This window comes from Leptinotarsa decemlineata, unplaced genomic scaffold (assembly GCF_025532065.1).
Source record: "Leptinotarsa decemlineata unplaced genomic scaffold, Ldec_3_MD MMD2_tig00026328_RagTag_RagTag, whole genome shotgun sequence".
NCBI lineage: Eukaryota > Metazoa > Arthropoda > Insecta > Coleoptera > Chrysomelidae > Leptinotarsa > Leptinotarsa decemlineata.
The window spans coordinates 24,439,381-24,456,763 of record NW_027412688.1 but is presented as its reverse complement, the minus strand read 5'-3'; the positions used below and the strand labels follow the sequence as shown (position 1 = coordinate 24,456,763).

The 17,383-nt window shown below is 34.5% G+C and overlaps 1 protein-coding gene across 1 annotated transcript in view; it reads right to left on the bottom strand.

Moving 5' to 3' along the window:
- The window catches only part of rdx (BTB/POZ and MATH domain-containing protein rdx), a 42,543-nt gene that overhangs the window by 6,229 nt on the left and 18,931 nt on the right, over positions 1-17,383 (bottom strand). The window contains exons 2-6 of the mRNA XM_023165625.2: positions 4,751-4,872; positions 3,385-3,664; positions 3,150-3,327; positions 1,128-1,306; positions 753-895 (exon numbers count right to left, since the gene is read on the bottom strand). Of these exons, the coding sequence (XP_023021393.2) occupies positions 753-895; positions 1,128-1,306; positions 3,150-3,327; positions 3,385-3,664; positions 4,751-4,872 (902 nt within the window). The remainder of the gene's footprint in view (positions 1-752; positions 896-1,127; positions 1,307-3,149; positions 3,328-3,384; positions 3,665-4,750; positions 4,873-17,383) is intronic.

Genomic DNA, 17,383 nt, shown 5'->3' with positions numbered 1-17,383 from the left:
AGTATTATGAAGAGAAAAGATTTGTTTGTTCCTAATGGACACACTCAAAAACAACTAATCAATTTTGAAAATAATTTTACGTGTACAAAGCTACATTATCAGCGAGTAGGTCAGGTTAGGTCCAAAGTGAGTGGGTCTATTTGATCCTCAACTTTAACCTGCAAGGGTTTATTGTTACTTACCCCCATTCAAACTCGACCATTTAAATCCAGCTAACTAGCTTATATGGTGAGGGATCTTTTGAATGAGATGACAAGAGTGAAACTGTGTAAAACTGTGATAGAACTTGCCTATACTTGATGAAAATCCATTATAACGTATTAAAAAAAACACTTTGATGTGAGATTTCCACTTGAAAGTTTACAAAACCGAGACACGTGTTTCAATTTACGATAACATTTTCGGGCGTCACAATATACAGGGTGTTTTCTAACTACGGTTCGAAACTTCAGAGGGTGACTCGTTAGCTCGTTTAAAAAAAATTCTATGAACATAAGTATTGAGTTACTTCGTTTCTGAGATACAGGGCCTTGAAGAAAAAAACCTTACACCGGTTTGGTTGAAATTTGCTACAGTTATTTGAAGTAATAAGCCCGAACTAGATTGAAATTATTAGGTCCAGTGGCACCTTATCTCTACATCTCTTACTATTTACAAGATTCCCATTAAAAGACTCAAATTTGTGGATATAATCCTACACAAAATTTAAAACCAACAAGATACATGCCAAAAACAATAGATTCAAAACTTACGTATTTATGAAATCTATGGCCTGAGCTTTCAGTTGATCGGCACTGTGGAGATCAGCTAAAATGAGGATTTCTGCTGCATTCTCTATCGATAAATTTGTACAAAGTGCTTCTTCACACATCACCTTCAACCTTTCCAGCGCATACTGAAAAAACAACTTGTGAAACAGTTGAAAAAATAGGACTCTATGATCTCAAACTCTAAACATTCATTCAAATTCTGAATTTTCAAGATACCATGAAAATAATAATTTTTGAAATCAATTAAAACAATCAAGAAGGATGTTCTAGGCTCTTGGACGGGTTTCCAAACTGGAATATTCCTCACTTGCACGATGTTAAAGTATGAGATTCAAACATAAAAAATGAAAAACGAACTTTATCTGCTGCTGCTAATAGGTCGTCAGCCATTTTTTCTAAATTCGACGCTTTTCCGGTATAAATGAACCTCAGCATCTCTCTCAGTACTTCATGATCGACATCTGTTATATCTACTCGGTTGTGTTTCCTTTCCTCCATTTCGTGTTCGAACATCGCTTGGAAAACAGGACTTCGCGCTGGAAATTGAATGATTTGGTTACTTGGGAAAAGTGTTTGTGTTGTAAACAGAGTAGAGGTTTTAGGTTAGTTGAATAGCAAAATAAGTCAACACCAAAATCTCACAGTTAACATGAAGGTCTCCAAATTCTAAATAACCTTGGGCTAGAATGTGGAAACTATCCTTGTTTCTAAAGAAATAAACATATAAGCAAAATTCCTTCAAATTGACTAAAGATATTCTCAAAGGCATGCTGTTTTACAAGGAATAATATGGTCAATTATTCACGAGAAGTATATTAGGAGCCAAAATTTGTTCATATGAAAGAATTTTGAGCAAGCCTGAAAACTTGTTTGTACTATAATTAAAAAATGTATCAAATATGCTACTGAAAAATAAAAATGTGGTTTGATTGTTATTCATGCCGTATATAACTTCTTTCCATAAACCATGCAAACCTTTCTTCATTTTTATTAAGTTTTACCTTTGCCTTTCTAGTTTTGTAGAGATTCATAAAATAAAAGGTACACTTCCTGTCAACTCACACATTCACAATTATCCTACCAGAAATGCATGGAAACATAGTCTGTCGCTAATTATACTTGAAATTTCGATGTGAATCCTCCTAGATTTTAGCTTAACAATCAACTGATATTACACATTCCAGTACTGCCATTTTCAAAAAAAAAATTTTTCATTCAATCCAAGATTTCATGAACTCATCTTACATAGACTAATATCTTTTGTATTTGTTTTTCAATTAAACTTAACTTAGTTCTCAATTATAAAATATGACTTTATACTCTTTTAATTATGATTGTTTTTATGTTCTATTACCTCACTAACATTATTATTAGTCATACCTCATTGACTTGTCACAAATGTGTATTAATAGAAATAGAAATAGTTTTATTCATCACTAAAATTTTCACACATACATAATTACAAGACTAAATACATGAGAAAACTTATTGGACTAGTCAAAAGTAAAACGCTAAAAACAAAACACAAATGTTTGATCTTGTACAAACTTAAAAGAGAAGACTACATGTATAAAATAAAGTAAGTCATTTATATAAACACTAAAAGCAAGAAATTCATCCATACTGTAGAAGAAGTTATCCAACAAGAAATCATATAGTTCATTCCTCATTACAGTTCTACTTTTATTGATCCCTATAAAAGTTGTTATTTTATTGAAACATTTAATACCCAAGTATTTTTGGGAATTTTGACTCACATAATATGCATAATATGATTAAATGTCTGTCATATCGAAGATGAGTCTTTATTTTTTGAAATATTGAAGATTTAGTTTAACAATATTTCACCATAATTCTGAGGTGCCAAAATTTAGCTCTTTTTTACAAGGAACAACATAATTGGAATGAGTGTTGGTGGATGAGGGTAACACAATTAGCAAAACGAGCGTCGAGAGACAATATTTTTGTTTTGTTTTTAATAAATACTCGTACATACCTCATAAACTTATTTTGAATCATTTCAATGTTATAATTCTGAGAGAAATAATAAAACAATAATGTTTTAATAAAGACTGGGTTTCCAAAACAGTTGTCTTTATTTGAATAGTAAACTTTTTTTGTTTTTGTTATTAGGCCATCGATTTCATCAAAAATTGCCTGCTGATAAAAAATACCCAATGTTGCACATTATATATTTCCACTTTATTTTTCATACAAAAATGTTGATTTGTTGAAACTTAGGTATTCTTATAAATGATTGCAATATCACTTGTAATGCTAGTTATGTTCCCGCAATCTATTATAATCACAAATACCGCTCATCCCAAATTCAATTTTCTATAGCTTTTTACGTAAAATTGAAAATAGTCATTGCCTTACCTGCCAAAATAGCTTTGTGAGCTTGGAACTCCCTACCCGCAACAGATAATGTGACATCACTGAACTTCTGATTTTCGAATAGTAAACCTAAATCGTCCGATAACCTACATTCCGGTACCTTAAACTGAATTGTATTCGACTGACCTGAAATATTTACACTATCCGCTACGACACTAACCTGAAAATGATTAGTATAATTAGTATTCAATTATTGAGGGGAATGAAAGTTACATACTTCACAAAATATAGTTAATTTGTCATCAGGAAGTAGACCGTTGGCCTCGTCTAATAAAAAGTCTCTCCTAATGAACTTTTTGAAGCCCCAGTCTTTGCCCTGTACGAATCTGTAGGCCCTCTGACTTTCCATCGCTTTTGTCTCTTCACGTTTTGCATTTAATATACTAAATTTAAATTTGGCTCTAACTTCACTCTTGTTACACGACACTAATAACAAATATAATGATAGGTAGTCTTTGCTTTCTTCGTCTAAACCTTTCGGATTCACTCGCAAACACCTGAAAAAAAACAATTTGTTTAAAAAAATGTAAGAAGTTTTGAAAAGAATAATTAGTTACTTAAAACTTCAATATTCATACTCGTTATTTATAGTTATTTATGATTTTAACAGTTAATGCAGTAATTGAGAAACATTATGGACAAGTTTATTATAATGAAGATCTTTATTATTATGCTGATGAAAAAAAATACAATGTCATAATACAATCACATAGAATTATACAACGATAGTGCATACATACTCTGTTTTCTCATCTCAAGTAACAAATTTCCTGCACATAAATCAGAGAGGATGATCAATTATATGTAAAAAATAAATATGAGTCTAGGAACATGTGCTCTTAGTATAGAATGTCTCTAAACAATGGAATAAAAAGGAAGAAAAAAGAATAAGAGTATCAGAAATAATTTACTGGAAAGCCTGCAAAATTTTTTATTCCAAACAGAAAATAGTTTCTTTTGAATGCTGATTGGAATGCGGTTACTTATTTCTTCGAACAAATTATTATAAATTTTTGATCTGCATGATCATTTGAATTTTTCAGTATATTTTGGAGTATTTATTCTATATCGAAAGGGGGTATTGAGCTGGTGTATTTAGTAACGATTTATTTTTCCAAGAAACATACTGTGTTTATAGCAAGGAGAAAAAAATACAGTTATTCAAGAACAAACTATAACATAACTACTTATAGTTTTCTGAACTATTTGTGAGAAAGTGATGATTGCATTTCCGGTCATTGAGTTCACATGATTCTTAATTTTCAATTATTTCTCAAAGACAAGTTTCAAGTTTTCTTGCTTTTTGCACAGGTACTATTTGATCACCAAAACTAAAAACCTAAAAGTTTTCTTGTTATCTGGGTTTATGGTATGTTTCTCTGACCAATGTCAGCAGTTCTATATTTCCCAAGTTTGAAAGAACAATGAATACATTCGAGTAGTATCATCTGCAAATATGTATGGGGATCGTACTTTTTGACATATCACATGACAACAGAAGATAATTCGAAAATTAAAAAAACTTACTCAAATAAAATAATCCTAACCTCAAACACACACACACACGCGAATCACTGACTTACCACTTTAATTTATCATTGGCGCCGGCAGAAAACGTCGAAGACTTTAAAACTTCGCCCATTTCTTCTCGACAAAAACTAAAGTTGTTGATAGTCCACATATAACTGAATTTTACCACTTTAACCTGAAACAGAATAAATCACTTGTATTTCGTATAAAATATGTTTATGTCTTACTTTCTGTACTGTCAACAAATAGCATGGGGATAGGCCATAAGGAAAATTGATAAAATATGATAGAAGCCGCTCCATTTTGTAATAAAATACAAGAGCAACACAATTTAAGAAAAAGAAACTTCAGAAATTTCATCAGCATCGGCCAGTTTTTGAGTAAACTTTGTTTCATGTGACATAAGGGTACCTACTATGTCATATGCGACGGACAAGTTCAATTGTTCTTGAGCATCATCAACGTCCATCCCAACGCCTGCACACATGCACATTGCTATCAATATCAATAAACTATACCTACTATGTTTAGGATGTGACAATTTTGTTCAAACGTTTTTAATACGCGAGTCAAGATACCGACCAAATACCTATGAGGTCTTATGTAGTTTGCCAATCAATTATTAGGAATAATTGAACGTACCTGTCAATCTAGGAAGGAATAATAATTTTAATGTTGTCAAACGGAAGAGAAAATGCTAATACTACATCGGTTATCATTGGAAATGGAGTATTAATTTTTCTAGTTCGATTATTGGTTCTTGGCGAGACGAAATTATTTCTCACGAACGAAATCTTTACATTATGCTTCGACTTCATATAGGAAGTACCTAGTATTCTAAAGGTCTTCGAAGCGATCCATTTTTTTCATTTTTCAACGAAATAGGTTGTTCCAATAGAATGTCTCGACTCGAAAAATGTGTTCAATTATGTGGTATATAAATCTGTATATTCATGTAGGAAAATTCGTTTGGAACGAAACAATATATCAATATGAAATTTTGCACCTTCGTAAAGTTTTCACGAAATTCTTACCTGGAGATGGAACATAATGGATAAATGTGAAAACTTATTTCACATATCTTCTGAAATAGTTTAATAACCGCGAACATTTTAAAATCATTTTAGTGTGTTTGATAGGCTGTACAAGTAAGCTACCTACATGATTTTTTTTCGATAACAATGAAGTTCAGACAACGCAAAAAGTTTGAATGAGTTAACTTATAGGTATATTTCCCTGATGAGAAATCCACAAGATAGGTATGGATATTATGTAGAAAATGCTGAAATGTAGAAAAGTATTTTTTGAACCACAATACGTATTTTTTGCAGTGAAAAAACTATAAAAATTATATTTCCAGCTAAAGCATGTTTCGTGTTGCAAACTCATCAGATCAACAGAAAAATTCCAAGGTTCTATATACCAAGACTGATAAAATTATTTATAATAAAATCTTTTCCTATCTAAGACATACAAAAAAAAATACATAAAATTATTTTGTAAAGAACTACACAAAATCTCATATCATTCAGAAAAACTCAAATAACAAAGCAAAAACAAGAAAGGAATATCTCTTTCTGACAATAATATTTTACAAATTTGACTGTTCATATAAACAGATATAACACCCTCCACAATACAGAGATAAAATCGCCGACATATATACATGAAATTTAACATAATTTTTGATAAATTACCAAAAGTGATATGATTTCAGATAGAATAACTTTCTGGGATACCTATCACTTTCTTCAAATGTTTCATCAAATTCCTTCAAGAAAAAATGATGAAATTTCCAGGTTCTGAGCATACAGCAACAAAACTGAAGCCAAATATTGATAATAATTTGCTGTCAATCCATCAACAAGTATATCCCTCCCATTAAAATTATGACTATTTTGTGATTGTCATTGTAGTGTAGAAATTACGTTATTAATGTTCAATTTTAATTACATTACGATTATTTTTCTTTTTATTTTTACCACACCGAATGGGGAGTTTTCTAAATAAAACAAGTGAGAATCGATTGGTTTCTTATGCTGTGAGTAGATGTCAAAAAAGTAAAGTTAGACGTATTCACTTTTTTGATTAACCAACTTTACTTTTTTGAGATCCGCTCACAGCACATTCAATTAATAAATCAACCAATCAATTCAAACTTTACATTCGAAAACTGTTGATTCGTGGTTGGAACGCAGTTTAAACGCAAATTTCAATAGCTAGATCTAATCGATCTAATCTAATAGATTGTCGAGTTTTGGGAATATGGTAGAAATGTAAATGCAGGGGGTTCACCTGAACCAGCAAAATTTTAAAAGTGGTCGTTAAAATTAATACAGTACAACTGTATAAGCGCAACTCAAAAAATTGAAATTTGGGATAATGCATGAATACTTTATTTTGAAGTGAAATTGACAGATGAAACTTCCAAGATGGCGACTGGGTGCCATCTGGGAAAAAATTTAAATGGAAAGGGGGGATCTCGTGACACATCTTTTTGAAGCTCCTCACAAATGCTTCACAACCCTAGAATATAATGTCAATATCTTCAAGTACTACAAAATGGCGAAGCTTTTAATAATTGCCTGAATACATTGACATTTAACTACATAATATGAAGTAATAAGCTTGAGGTCAGTTCAGAAGATGTTCGAAATGCTTGACATATGAACATATGACATATGAAATATTTTTTATTCTCTGCCGTATATCCAATATTGAAGCAGGTTCAGTTTCGTACACCTTTTGCTACAAATAACACTATAAAAAAAGTCCAAAGGTGTCAAATCTGGACCTCGACGGCCAATCCAACGACCGGGAAAAGTATTATCCAAATAGTTTCTTACTTGTCTGGAGTAATGTGGTGGTGCTCCATCTTTCTGGAATACAATATCCATATCGAATTCATTAGGATTCGCTTCGACGATTTCAGTGATGAGAGGGTCAACAGTAGTTTCCAGTATATTCAAATACCGTTCCCCTGTTAAATTTCAATCAATAAATAGAGGTCCTACAATATGGTTTGCCAATATTCCTGCCCAAACGTTGATTTTTTCTGGATATTGGGTATGTGTTTCCCGGACAACGTGAGGGTTGGTGTCACTCCAATAACGGCAATTTTGTCTGTGAACATTGCCGTTTAAAAAAATGTACATTTGTCACTAAAACAAATATTGTGGAAATAGGTAGGATGCCTTGCAATTGTTTCGGTTATGATTTCGCAGAATTCTGTTCTTCGATCAGGGTCATCTTCAGTTAATTGGTGTACCATTTTAATTTTGTATGGATAATTCCTCTTCAAAAGTCTCCACAGAGTAGAAGGAGACACCTCACAAACATTCGCGACGGAATAAGTAGACTGTTCAGGATTTACTACCATCTCACCAATTATTTGCACTTGCTGTTCTTCTGGAATGGACGAATGACCTGGGAGCTTTTTACGTACGTTATGTATGTAGTTCTAAATTTGAATACAAGTTCCCTAAAATATTTTCTACAGATAGGACGATTCGGAAAACGTTCATTGAAAATCCTTTCGGTCTCGTGAAAGTTACGCGTCGCACCGTAAATAAAAATCGCTTCAATTTTTTCTTCCAATGGACGGGAATTGACCATTTTAGAGATTGTTGACGTGGTACCTTTCTACTAGTAAAACCGAAAACTGAATAAGAATATTCTAACTGAACAATGATGTTCATTGTCGAACTGACATTTTTTGTGGTTTTTATAAACAAAAAATAACTCAACAAACCTTATCGGGTTGTTGGAATTGCCATATGGCAGATAAAAAGGAATATTTCTAGTAATATCGATATTAATGTGTTTGTCTTCAGGAAATCATTAAATGTTCCGCCATTTTGTAGTAGGTGAAGATATTGACTTCATATTCTGGGGTTGTGAAGTATTCGTCAGGAGCCTCAAAATGATATATCACAAGATCCCCCTTTCCATTTAATTTTTTTCCCAGATGGCACCCAGTCGCCATCTTGGAAGTTTCATCTGTCAATGTCACTTCAAAATAAAGTATTCATGCTGTAATTTCATTATCCCAAATTTCAATTTTTTTATTTGACCCGTTCAAAAAATAAAAGGGAGGACATTAAAGAAATGCACTCTATATCTGATTCATGGACCCCAAAGACTCCTCTCCGAGAAAACGGGAGGTCGCATTGATAACGTCCGTTTCAACTGTTTCGTCCAAGGACGACGGGTGAACAGTCAGCTCGGCGTTTGGTGCGAGGCAAGGATGGTCGGATTTTTGGAGCGTGGACCGATTTTCTCCAGTCGAACGAGGCGGAACAGAGTTTCGTTTGTTATCTCGGCTACGGCCTTTGTTCGATTCTAAGCGTGGCTGACCTTAATATTTCGAGGATCCACGCGAAGGTTTTATTTCTGTATTTTCTACGGGGCCAAGATAGATGAATAATGCTACGTCGGCCAAGACGATTCCAATTCCGTGTTTTCCTCGGTTTGATTCGTGAGAAAGAATGCTTTCTAAGCCTGACAGTCATCTTATATTGAAATCCATTTTAATCATTACACGGTATATAACAAAAAAAGTTCATAACAAATCATACCTGTGAAATTTTTATGAAATTCATACGACCTACTTGATTACATTGGATCTAAAGCGTTTCCAAAATAACGTCAGATACCGTCCCTTCCGCAGTATTGCAAATTCTTCAACATGACGATGTGTATTACGATTAATTTCTTATAATAATGATAATATCAAAGCGCCTGACTTTTGCTTTCCTCAGGTCGAGTGGGCTGAAGTCGGAAACTGAGGGGTTCATCATGGCTTGCCAGGATGGTGTCTTCAACATCTTAGTCTACCGCAGTCGCGTGATGGGTATAGAGGTACCTGACATGAGGTGCAGGGCCTGCCGCGACGCGCCCGAGACCCTAATGCACCTGCTATCAGCATGTCCAGTATATGCGGTCTCGGCCTATATCCATTGACATAACGCGGCCATAAGAGTGCTATGTTACCATCTACGGCACTCTTACGGTATTGACGAGACACCGGTGTTGTTCTACGCTCCGGGGGGATATTGAATCCGTTGTGGGGAACGAGAAGAGCCGAATTAATTGGAACTATTCGTTCCCCACCCTCAGGCTCATACAAGCTAATAAGTCTGATGTAGTCCTTCTCGACCACCAGAGCAAGACGATATCTGTCGTGGAGTTTTCAGCTCCTGACGAGACGAATATCGTCCGAAAAGAGGAGGAAAAACCGATAAAATATCGAGATTTTCTTTTCGAACTTCGCAGACTCTATCCAGATCACTCTGTCAAGATAGTTGTTCTGATTATTGGAGTCCTTAGTAGAATGATGCCGTCTCATACCGGCTTGCCGCACTAAGGCAGAAATCTCAGATGGACAGATGCAGATGGCTGTCATTTTTGGCTCACTGCGCTTGCTCAGGGCACCTGATTCTCGGACCCACGTTGTGGGGAGAGTGGTCGTTGGTTGTTAATGCTGGCGCGCCCTCCCGAATGTATGGGGGTTTCGGGGGATAGGGCCTGACCAGCGCATACTACGGTAAAAAAAATAATCAAGTTTGAACTGTTTAAATTGAGACGAATATAAAAATCAAGAAAATAAGATCAATGAGGAAAAAGTTCTCCAACTCGAAACATACCTCTTCATTAAACGTCTGGTCCAAATACTGAAGACTGTATTAGATCAAAAAACTAGCAGCATAGGCAACATGATTCGTCATAGATAGGTTGAAAATTGAAATCAATAGAAATTTTCACGAAGGGTATTTTTTTTCGGCAACTTCTGAACAACAACGTCCAGTCTAGAAGGTTTTCTGTAACAAAAGTACATCTCTCGAACCACTAGTGCCTATATTGGTTCAAAACGAAGACCACTTATATTTCTGTAGAAACAAAAATAAAATCACCACAAGGACATAAAGCAAACACATGTACATCGAGTTATTGAGTTCGATGACATTGCGTGCATAGGGTAGAGTAGAGGTGCATCATTGTGGTGCAAATACTTTCATTTGGTTCTGATATTGGGGAAAATATTGGCCAGGACAGGCATAAGGTAATTTCTTTAAAATTTCAGGCAACTTTCCCATGTAGTAGGTATATCCTTCACAAAAACTGGGATCAATGATTTGATCATTAGTTTTTCCTACCATACATTGACTTTCTGAAAGTATTGTATTCCTTTGTGTTTCTTTTAGTTTTCAAGGCATTTCTACATTCTCCACGGCATTCTCAAACCAATTAGCTTCTAAGGATTTTCCAAGCACCCAATAACTGACACCACTGATATGCTTCCAGATCTGCTAGACCATAAGGAATGCCGCTGCTCTCCCTCCTTAGTAGCTTTTGAAATATCAAACGAAGGCAATTGTATCAATAGGAAAACGGCTTACCAACTCCATTTTGAATTTCTGGAGCCGTTGGTGAATACACTTCAATCTAACCAAATAGATATTCTGAAAATATCGAAATATATCCAACGAATAGTTGACATATATCAGTCCCACAGAGAGCAAGCGGAAAATTGGACAGAAACAAGAAGGTTGGAAGTGACTTAAATTGCAGCGGAGCTAGGTATGCAATTGACAATCCCGCAAGTCGTTTCCAAGCAAGAGCATCGCAGTAGTCCACCTCCAGAAGTCCTTGTGACTTCTGGACTAGATTCAATTATATCGTCTCTGAATAATCGTTGACGGTTTTTTAAAGCAAATCATGATTGCATAAAACAACAAAAAACACTGAAGAAATTGAATATCTTATAGTGTCGGAAAACTTCAGTCCGTCTTGTAGTTTGTAGTGCTGTTTGCCAAAGGAAGAATATGAAATCAAGACATAGACATACAGGGTGTTTCCTAACTACGGTACGAAACTTCAGAGGGTGATTCGTTAGGTCGTTTTGGGAAAAAAGTTTCCATGCATATATGTTTGGAGTTGCTTCGTTCCTGAGAAGTTGAAGTTTAAAAAAAACGGAATTTATAAAATATCATAAATATTCTTACATCGATTTGGTTGAAATTTACTACAGTTATTTGAAGTAATTAGGCGCTTATTTGGCCCGATCTAGATTGAAATTATTGGGTCCAGTGGCGTCTCAGTGGGCACCACAGCCAAAAATATTGAAAAAAAAACACCACTGACTTTTTTGTAAATTTTGAGCAAGGATAAACCAGCTAATCGGGAATAGCAGAGCATGTTTGGATTTATCAACATAACATCAAGTGGTCTCAAGCTGAAATCATCCACAAGGAGGAACACTGGTTGAGGAGAAAATTCAAAAAATTCAAAGAAGCCGCACATATGTTGTACAACAACGCATTCAGCCAACCTAGCGTAGAGATACGCAACATATGGAAACCTATAATCAAGCGGAATACGACCAACTCCCGCCAAATGGCCAGCTCCCGCTAAAACTGATGAAGCGGAGAAGGGAATAGGGGATAGGTGAAAGCACTCAAATGCTCAGAGGAATAAGTCCACGTTAGTTAGGGAAGCTATAGATTATGCTGTAGACGACCCTTCCCGATATAGAAGGCCCAGACACTCTGTCTAATGAGGCTCTCATGTCTCCCGTTAACAGATGAACAATCTCTTCATCCACAACACCCCAGCCAGGTAGGGGTTTCACCGTGAAGGGCGGTACTGATGTCTGAGGACATTCATGCCGCCATCCCATGATCAGTTATGGCCCATTTGTCCCTCTGACAAACGCCAGCCGTAAGGGTAAGGGAGCCAGGGTCCAACCTGTCTGAAACTAAGGTGAACTTGGTTTGAAAAGTCCAGATAACCCGAAGACGATTGTGGATACTAACAATCGAAACGTCGTAAAATAACTTGGATTGGAATCTTTCAATTTTCATTTGTTAAATTTTCATTCCTTGTCAATATTTTTTTTAATTTTCATATCGTGGTAATAGTTCAATTTTTTGATTGTTGCTTGTATTTTATTTAATTGTAATTTCAGCGTTTTTTGATTGATATAGGTAATTATTATTTTTCAGCTAATCTTTTTAATTTTTTATAGTTTCTTTCAGGGATTTCAAATCAATTTATATCATATTGACAATGGAAGTCCGAACTAATGAAATGCACCACGAAACTTTGTCATCACCTTCAAACAAATTCGAATTATCTTGATATAATCGATTTGATATCTCGAATTATTGTGATAATCGAATTGTCGATTATTTTTAATTCGAATTAGCCCAACAATACCTCACACTACACATGTCGATTCCAAGTATAAAAGTAAAAAATGTCAAGTATGAATGCAAGAGAGAGAATGAGAACGCGAAAAAATTCTCGATTCATTCCATTCCTTCCACGGTGTAGTTTTTTGTGACCTTATTTAGGATTGTGTAGCAAAATTACTGAATCAACTCAGTGGGATGTAGCAGTCAACTAAAAGGCGCCTAAGGGCCGGTTTATCAATCGCCAGCTAACCTCATTTGACTAATGGTTTTGTCTTAGCTCCTAGTCAAATTGTTTTTCGTTATCATGTTACCATCAACTGGTAGCTGAAGTCTCAGTGACCGTAACAGTCGCTAGAAAGTGATAGTTTTTTTATTTAAGCTGACAGTTATGTCACAGAATATCAGTTCCGATATTCTGTGGTTATGTGGTCGCGCATGCGAAATTAGGTTATTTATGTTTTTGTGATAATTTGAGAAATACTTTTTGCAAGTAAAGGGTTAATTACTATAATTGTTTGATTAAAGAAGTTTTCCATTTGTTGAATGACGAAGATGAGGATATATTGGAGTTCAAAGAAGACCTTACATTGTTAATGAACGTAATGATGCTTTCAAAGAATTAGATGAGGTAGAGACTTACAGGTCCTGATGTAGAGGAATTAAAATTAAATTCAACTCTTTTCCAGGCCTCTTCTTTCTTCTTCCATGTGATGGCATCAGTTTTTTTTTGTTCTCAATGATAAATTTATAGGAATTGGCAATTTTTATTAGGAGTGATCTGTCTGTTTCGGTAAAATTGGATGTTCTTTTATTGCTCATTTTCGTTTTTCATATGCCCTCTCAACTCATATAGGTTATTATGTATAACTCATGAACTTTTTGTTAGCAGTTGTCATTTTTGAAAATCAATCCTCCAATAAAAACAAGCCCCTGAAATAGTCACTTATGCCAACCTTAGTTAACTAACAGTTATTAAACATTAGCATCAGTCAGGGTATGATAAACGATTTGAATAGTAACTGTAACATTGACTATCAGCTAAGCTTAGCTTCGAGGTAGCTAACAGGAGCATTTAACTACATATTGATAAACCGGCCCTAAGTGCAACAAACTGCACAATTATTGTGTTGTCAATAACAATACTGAAACTGATCAAAAGCGTTCCAAGTTTCCAAGCCTAAATTTGGAAACAATTTATTCGACTGATGGTCGGTTGCGAGTTGCGACCATGGGTCCTTTGTGAAACGGATCCAACTCTAGTTTTTAACTTTTCATTAGCTTCAACCACCTGCTTATACCTACCAGCATATCTTCTGAAAAGTGCTTCTAACCGCCGAGTCGTAAAGTATATTAATAGCCTCGCCCATGACAAGTTCTAATAGAAGTAGGTACCGCGAGAGGATAGCGCCCCTGTTGTGTCACGCATAAACCTCACGTTTTTTACGGTCGCTCTGCTTTCTCGAAGGGTGACGAGAGAGTCCGCCCATCCAGCTAAAATATCGTCTAGACTGCCCGAATGGATATTTTTTTTATTTGAGGCCGACGGAGCAGTGAGAATGTGAAATATGGACGACGAAGGAGGAAGAAAAAATGTGCAAATCATCGCAAGGCGTACGAAGGCGTAAAAGGGCCATAAATTTTGAAAAAAAAAACACAAAATTTCCAATTTGATATTGGGATTTAATATAATTCCGGGAACAGAGTCGTAATCTATGAAAATTATCAGTAAATTCCTATATCAATCTCTGAAAACTGTTAAATTCCTAATTTGAACTTGGAATTTTGTTGAATCCAACTTCAAACTCGAAATTTCATTAAATCCCTCTTCAAATCCTGATTTTTTTTCAATTTCCACTTCAAACTCAAAATTTAATGAATTTTATTTTCAAGAAAATGTGTGGTTGTTCTGTACCTTCGTACAAGGGGCGTTTGGTCACGATCTAGATAGCTTTTACACGGACCTTTTGAGAAACCTTGTTCGTTTTACTACTTCGTGTTAGGAATCACACGATAAAACGTAAGATCTCGTTAGTCCTTGGCTTGCACAAGTTATGACTTTTGAGAGTTGTAGAGGGGCAACACCTGGTTAACGGAAAAACATATTTTAACCGATTTTAACCTTGACAGAAGCCAACTTTTCTTGACTATCCAAAACACACTTGAGTTAATCTCGTTTAGAGCACTTTACAAACTTCTCAACGACCCTGTACAAAAAATTCCTACAACCGACCAGCTCATCGTTTATACCTGTATTCATTTTTGTGGAAATAACCCTTCAAATTCCTTGTTCAAGATGAACCCACATGAACAGTCGAATTCAACAAAACATTTCTACCTGTCTTTTTCTTGAAATAACTATGTATTTTAGATCCTAAATACCAGAACAATTGCCGCTATTTCACCATGCCTGATCAAAAGAATCGCCCACTATAACATACCTTGTCCAATCAATAATACTTTAGTAGTTGGACTATACTTCAGAAAATGCCAATTATAATTTATAACGCAATTCAATGTACATGTGAAAGTAGTTGTTTCGAGAAGGTTTTTGCTTTTATTTTGTATCTGAATAACTTCTATGCATGATATACACTTTGTAAAGAGTTTATTAAGAACTTACTTTCTTGCTTTCTTCCTTCCTAAGTTTCCTACATTTTTTGTATGAAGATGAAAAAGCAGAAAGCCAAAAACCTTTCCCAAAAACTTATCTCTCCTAAAAATATACCCCTTTCAATTTTAACTAGATTCCTATGGCTAGAATTTGATCAAATAAAAGTATCAATGTATTTACGTACTGTAATCGTTACTTGAATAGATTTAGTTCTTACATAAGTCGTAATGTTATTAATGAATTTGAGTACTTCATTTCTGACTGGAAATTAGTAAATAAGAACAGTCGATTTTAACATTAAAACGATTCTTTCCTAATGAAGACAATCCGTAGGGAATTGATATAAATATCTGGTTCCAACCAGATTCAACACCACAATCTTTTTTGTTAATGTTTGAGCTCATTTATAGAGTATCTGAAATCGAAGTAGACCTGAATAAACCAGACACGACAAAAACCAGTGTAATATTTGGATATACAGTACGAGTATACAGGGTGTTCCAAATTAAGTCGGCACCATTGCCAATTCCGTTATTATTGAAGCTATGAAAATTCAGTTAAATGGACATTTTTAATGGCCTTCTCGATACCGAAAACAAAAATATTTCTTAAAATGATATTTTTTTAAATGGAACACCTTATATTCTATAATGCATTTCGATTCGTAATAACATTCTCAACAACAAAGCTCATATCACCTTTCTTCCTGAAGTGGAAAATGAGGGACTTATGAGGAAATAAGTATTTATTTCTTTCACGAGTACAAAAAATGTCTTTGTTTTGGCGAATGAAGAGCTATGAAATATCGAGTAAATATTCAAAAACGTGTTGCTTTCAACAGAATTCGGCCATCAATTCTATTAATTATAGTTTCAAAATAATTTTTCAGTTCATATACATTATCGTTTTATTTTGTACACCTCATTTTTCAGAAATCCCCAAAAATAAAAATCTAGGTGTCATGTCTGGTGAACGAGGCCACTTAACAGGACCATTTGTAGCAATCCATCTGTTTCCAAAACAGCAAAAAAACGACGATTAGGTAGTGTTGGAGTGCTCTTACATTTTTCTGGCAAACCAAGTATGATTCTAACATATCACATTTTCCTTGATGAGAAAACAGTTACAATCATTTATGACATTGTCATAATATGCTTCAGAATATTTGACAAACAGTATTTCAACAAAGTTTTGAAGCAACTTAATTACTCATAATAATTCTGTTTTATCGAATCAAACACATTTTTTCCAACCGCATTAATTATGTTCTATACAAAAATGGCTTCAATGTTATCACTGTAGATGATTCACAAAATAAATACGACTAGTGGAATGACTTTGAGATGGAAATTATCGTTTTTTAAATCAATACAAAATAGCTCATCATCACCCGTGCTGAGAATGTTTTAACCAATCGAAATGCATGATAAAATGTAGGGTGTTCCATTTAAAAAAATCATTTTATGAAATATTTTGAAAACATGACTATCATTTTTTTTGTTTTCGGCATCGAGAAGGCCAATAAAAATGCTACTAATTTGCCCACATTGAACCGAATTCGTAGCATCAATAATAACAGAGTTGGCAATGTTGCCGACTCAATTTGGAACACCCTGTATAGTTTTTGAACTATTATTTTCACGATGAATAATTGACTAAACTATAAAAAATGCTTGCATAAACAATAGGCATACGTGAATAGAACTGGCCGATACTTGATGAAAATCCATATTTAAAAAACTAATAAATAGAGTTTATTCTATGATTTTCACTATAAGGGTTTTACAAAAACCGCGACACGTGTTTCGCTATACAATAGCTTCTTCAAGCATAACTAGTTATGCTTGAAGAAGCCTTATAGTGAAAATCATAGAATAAAC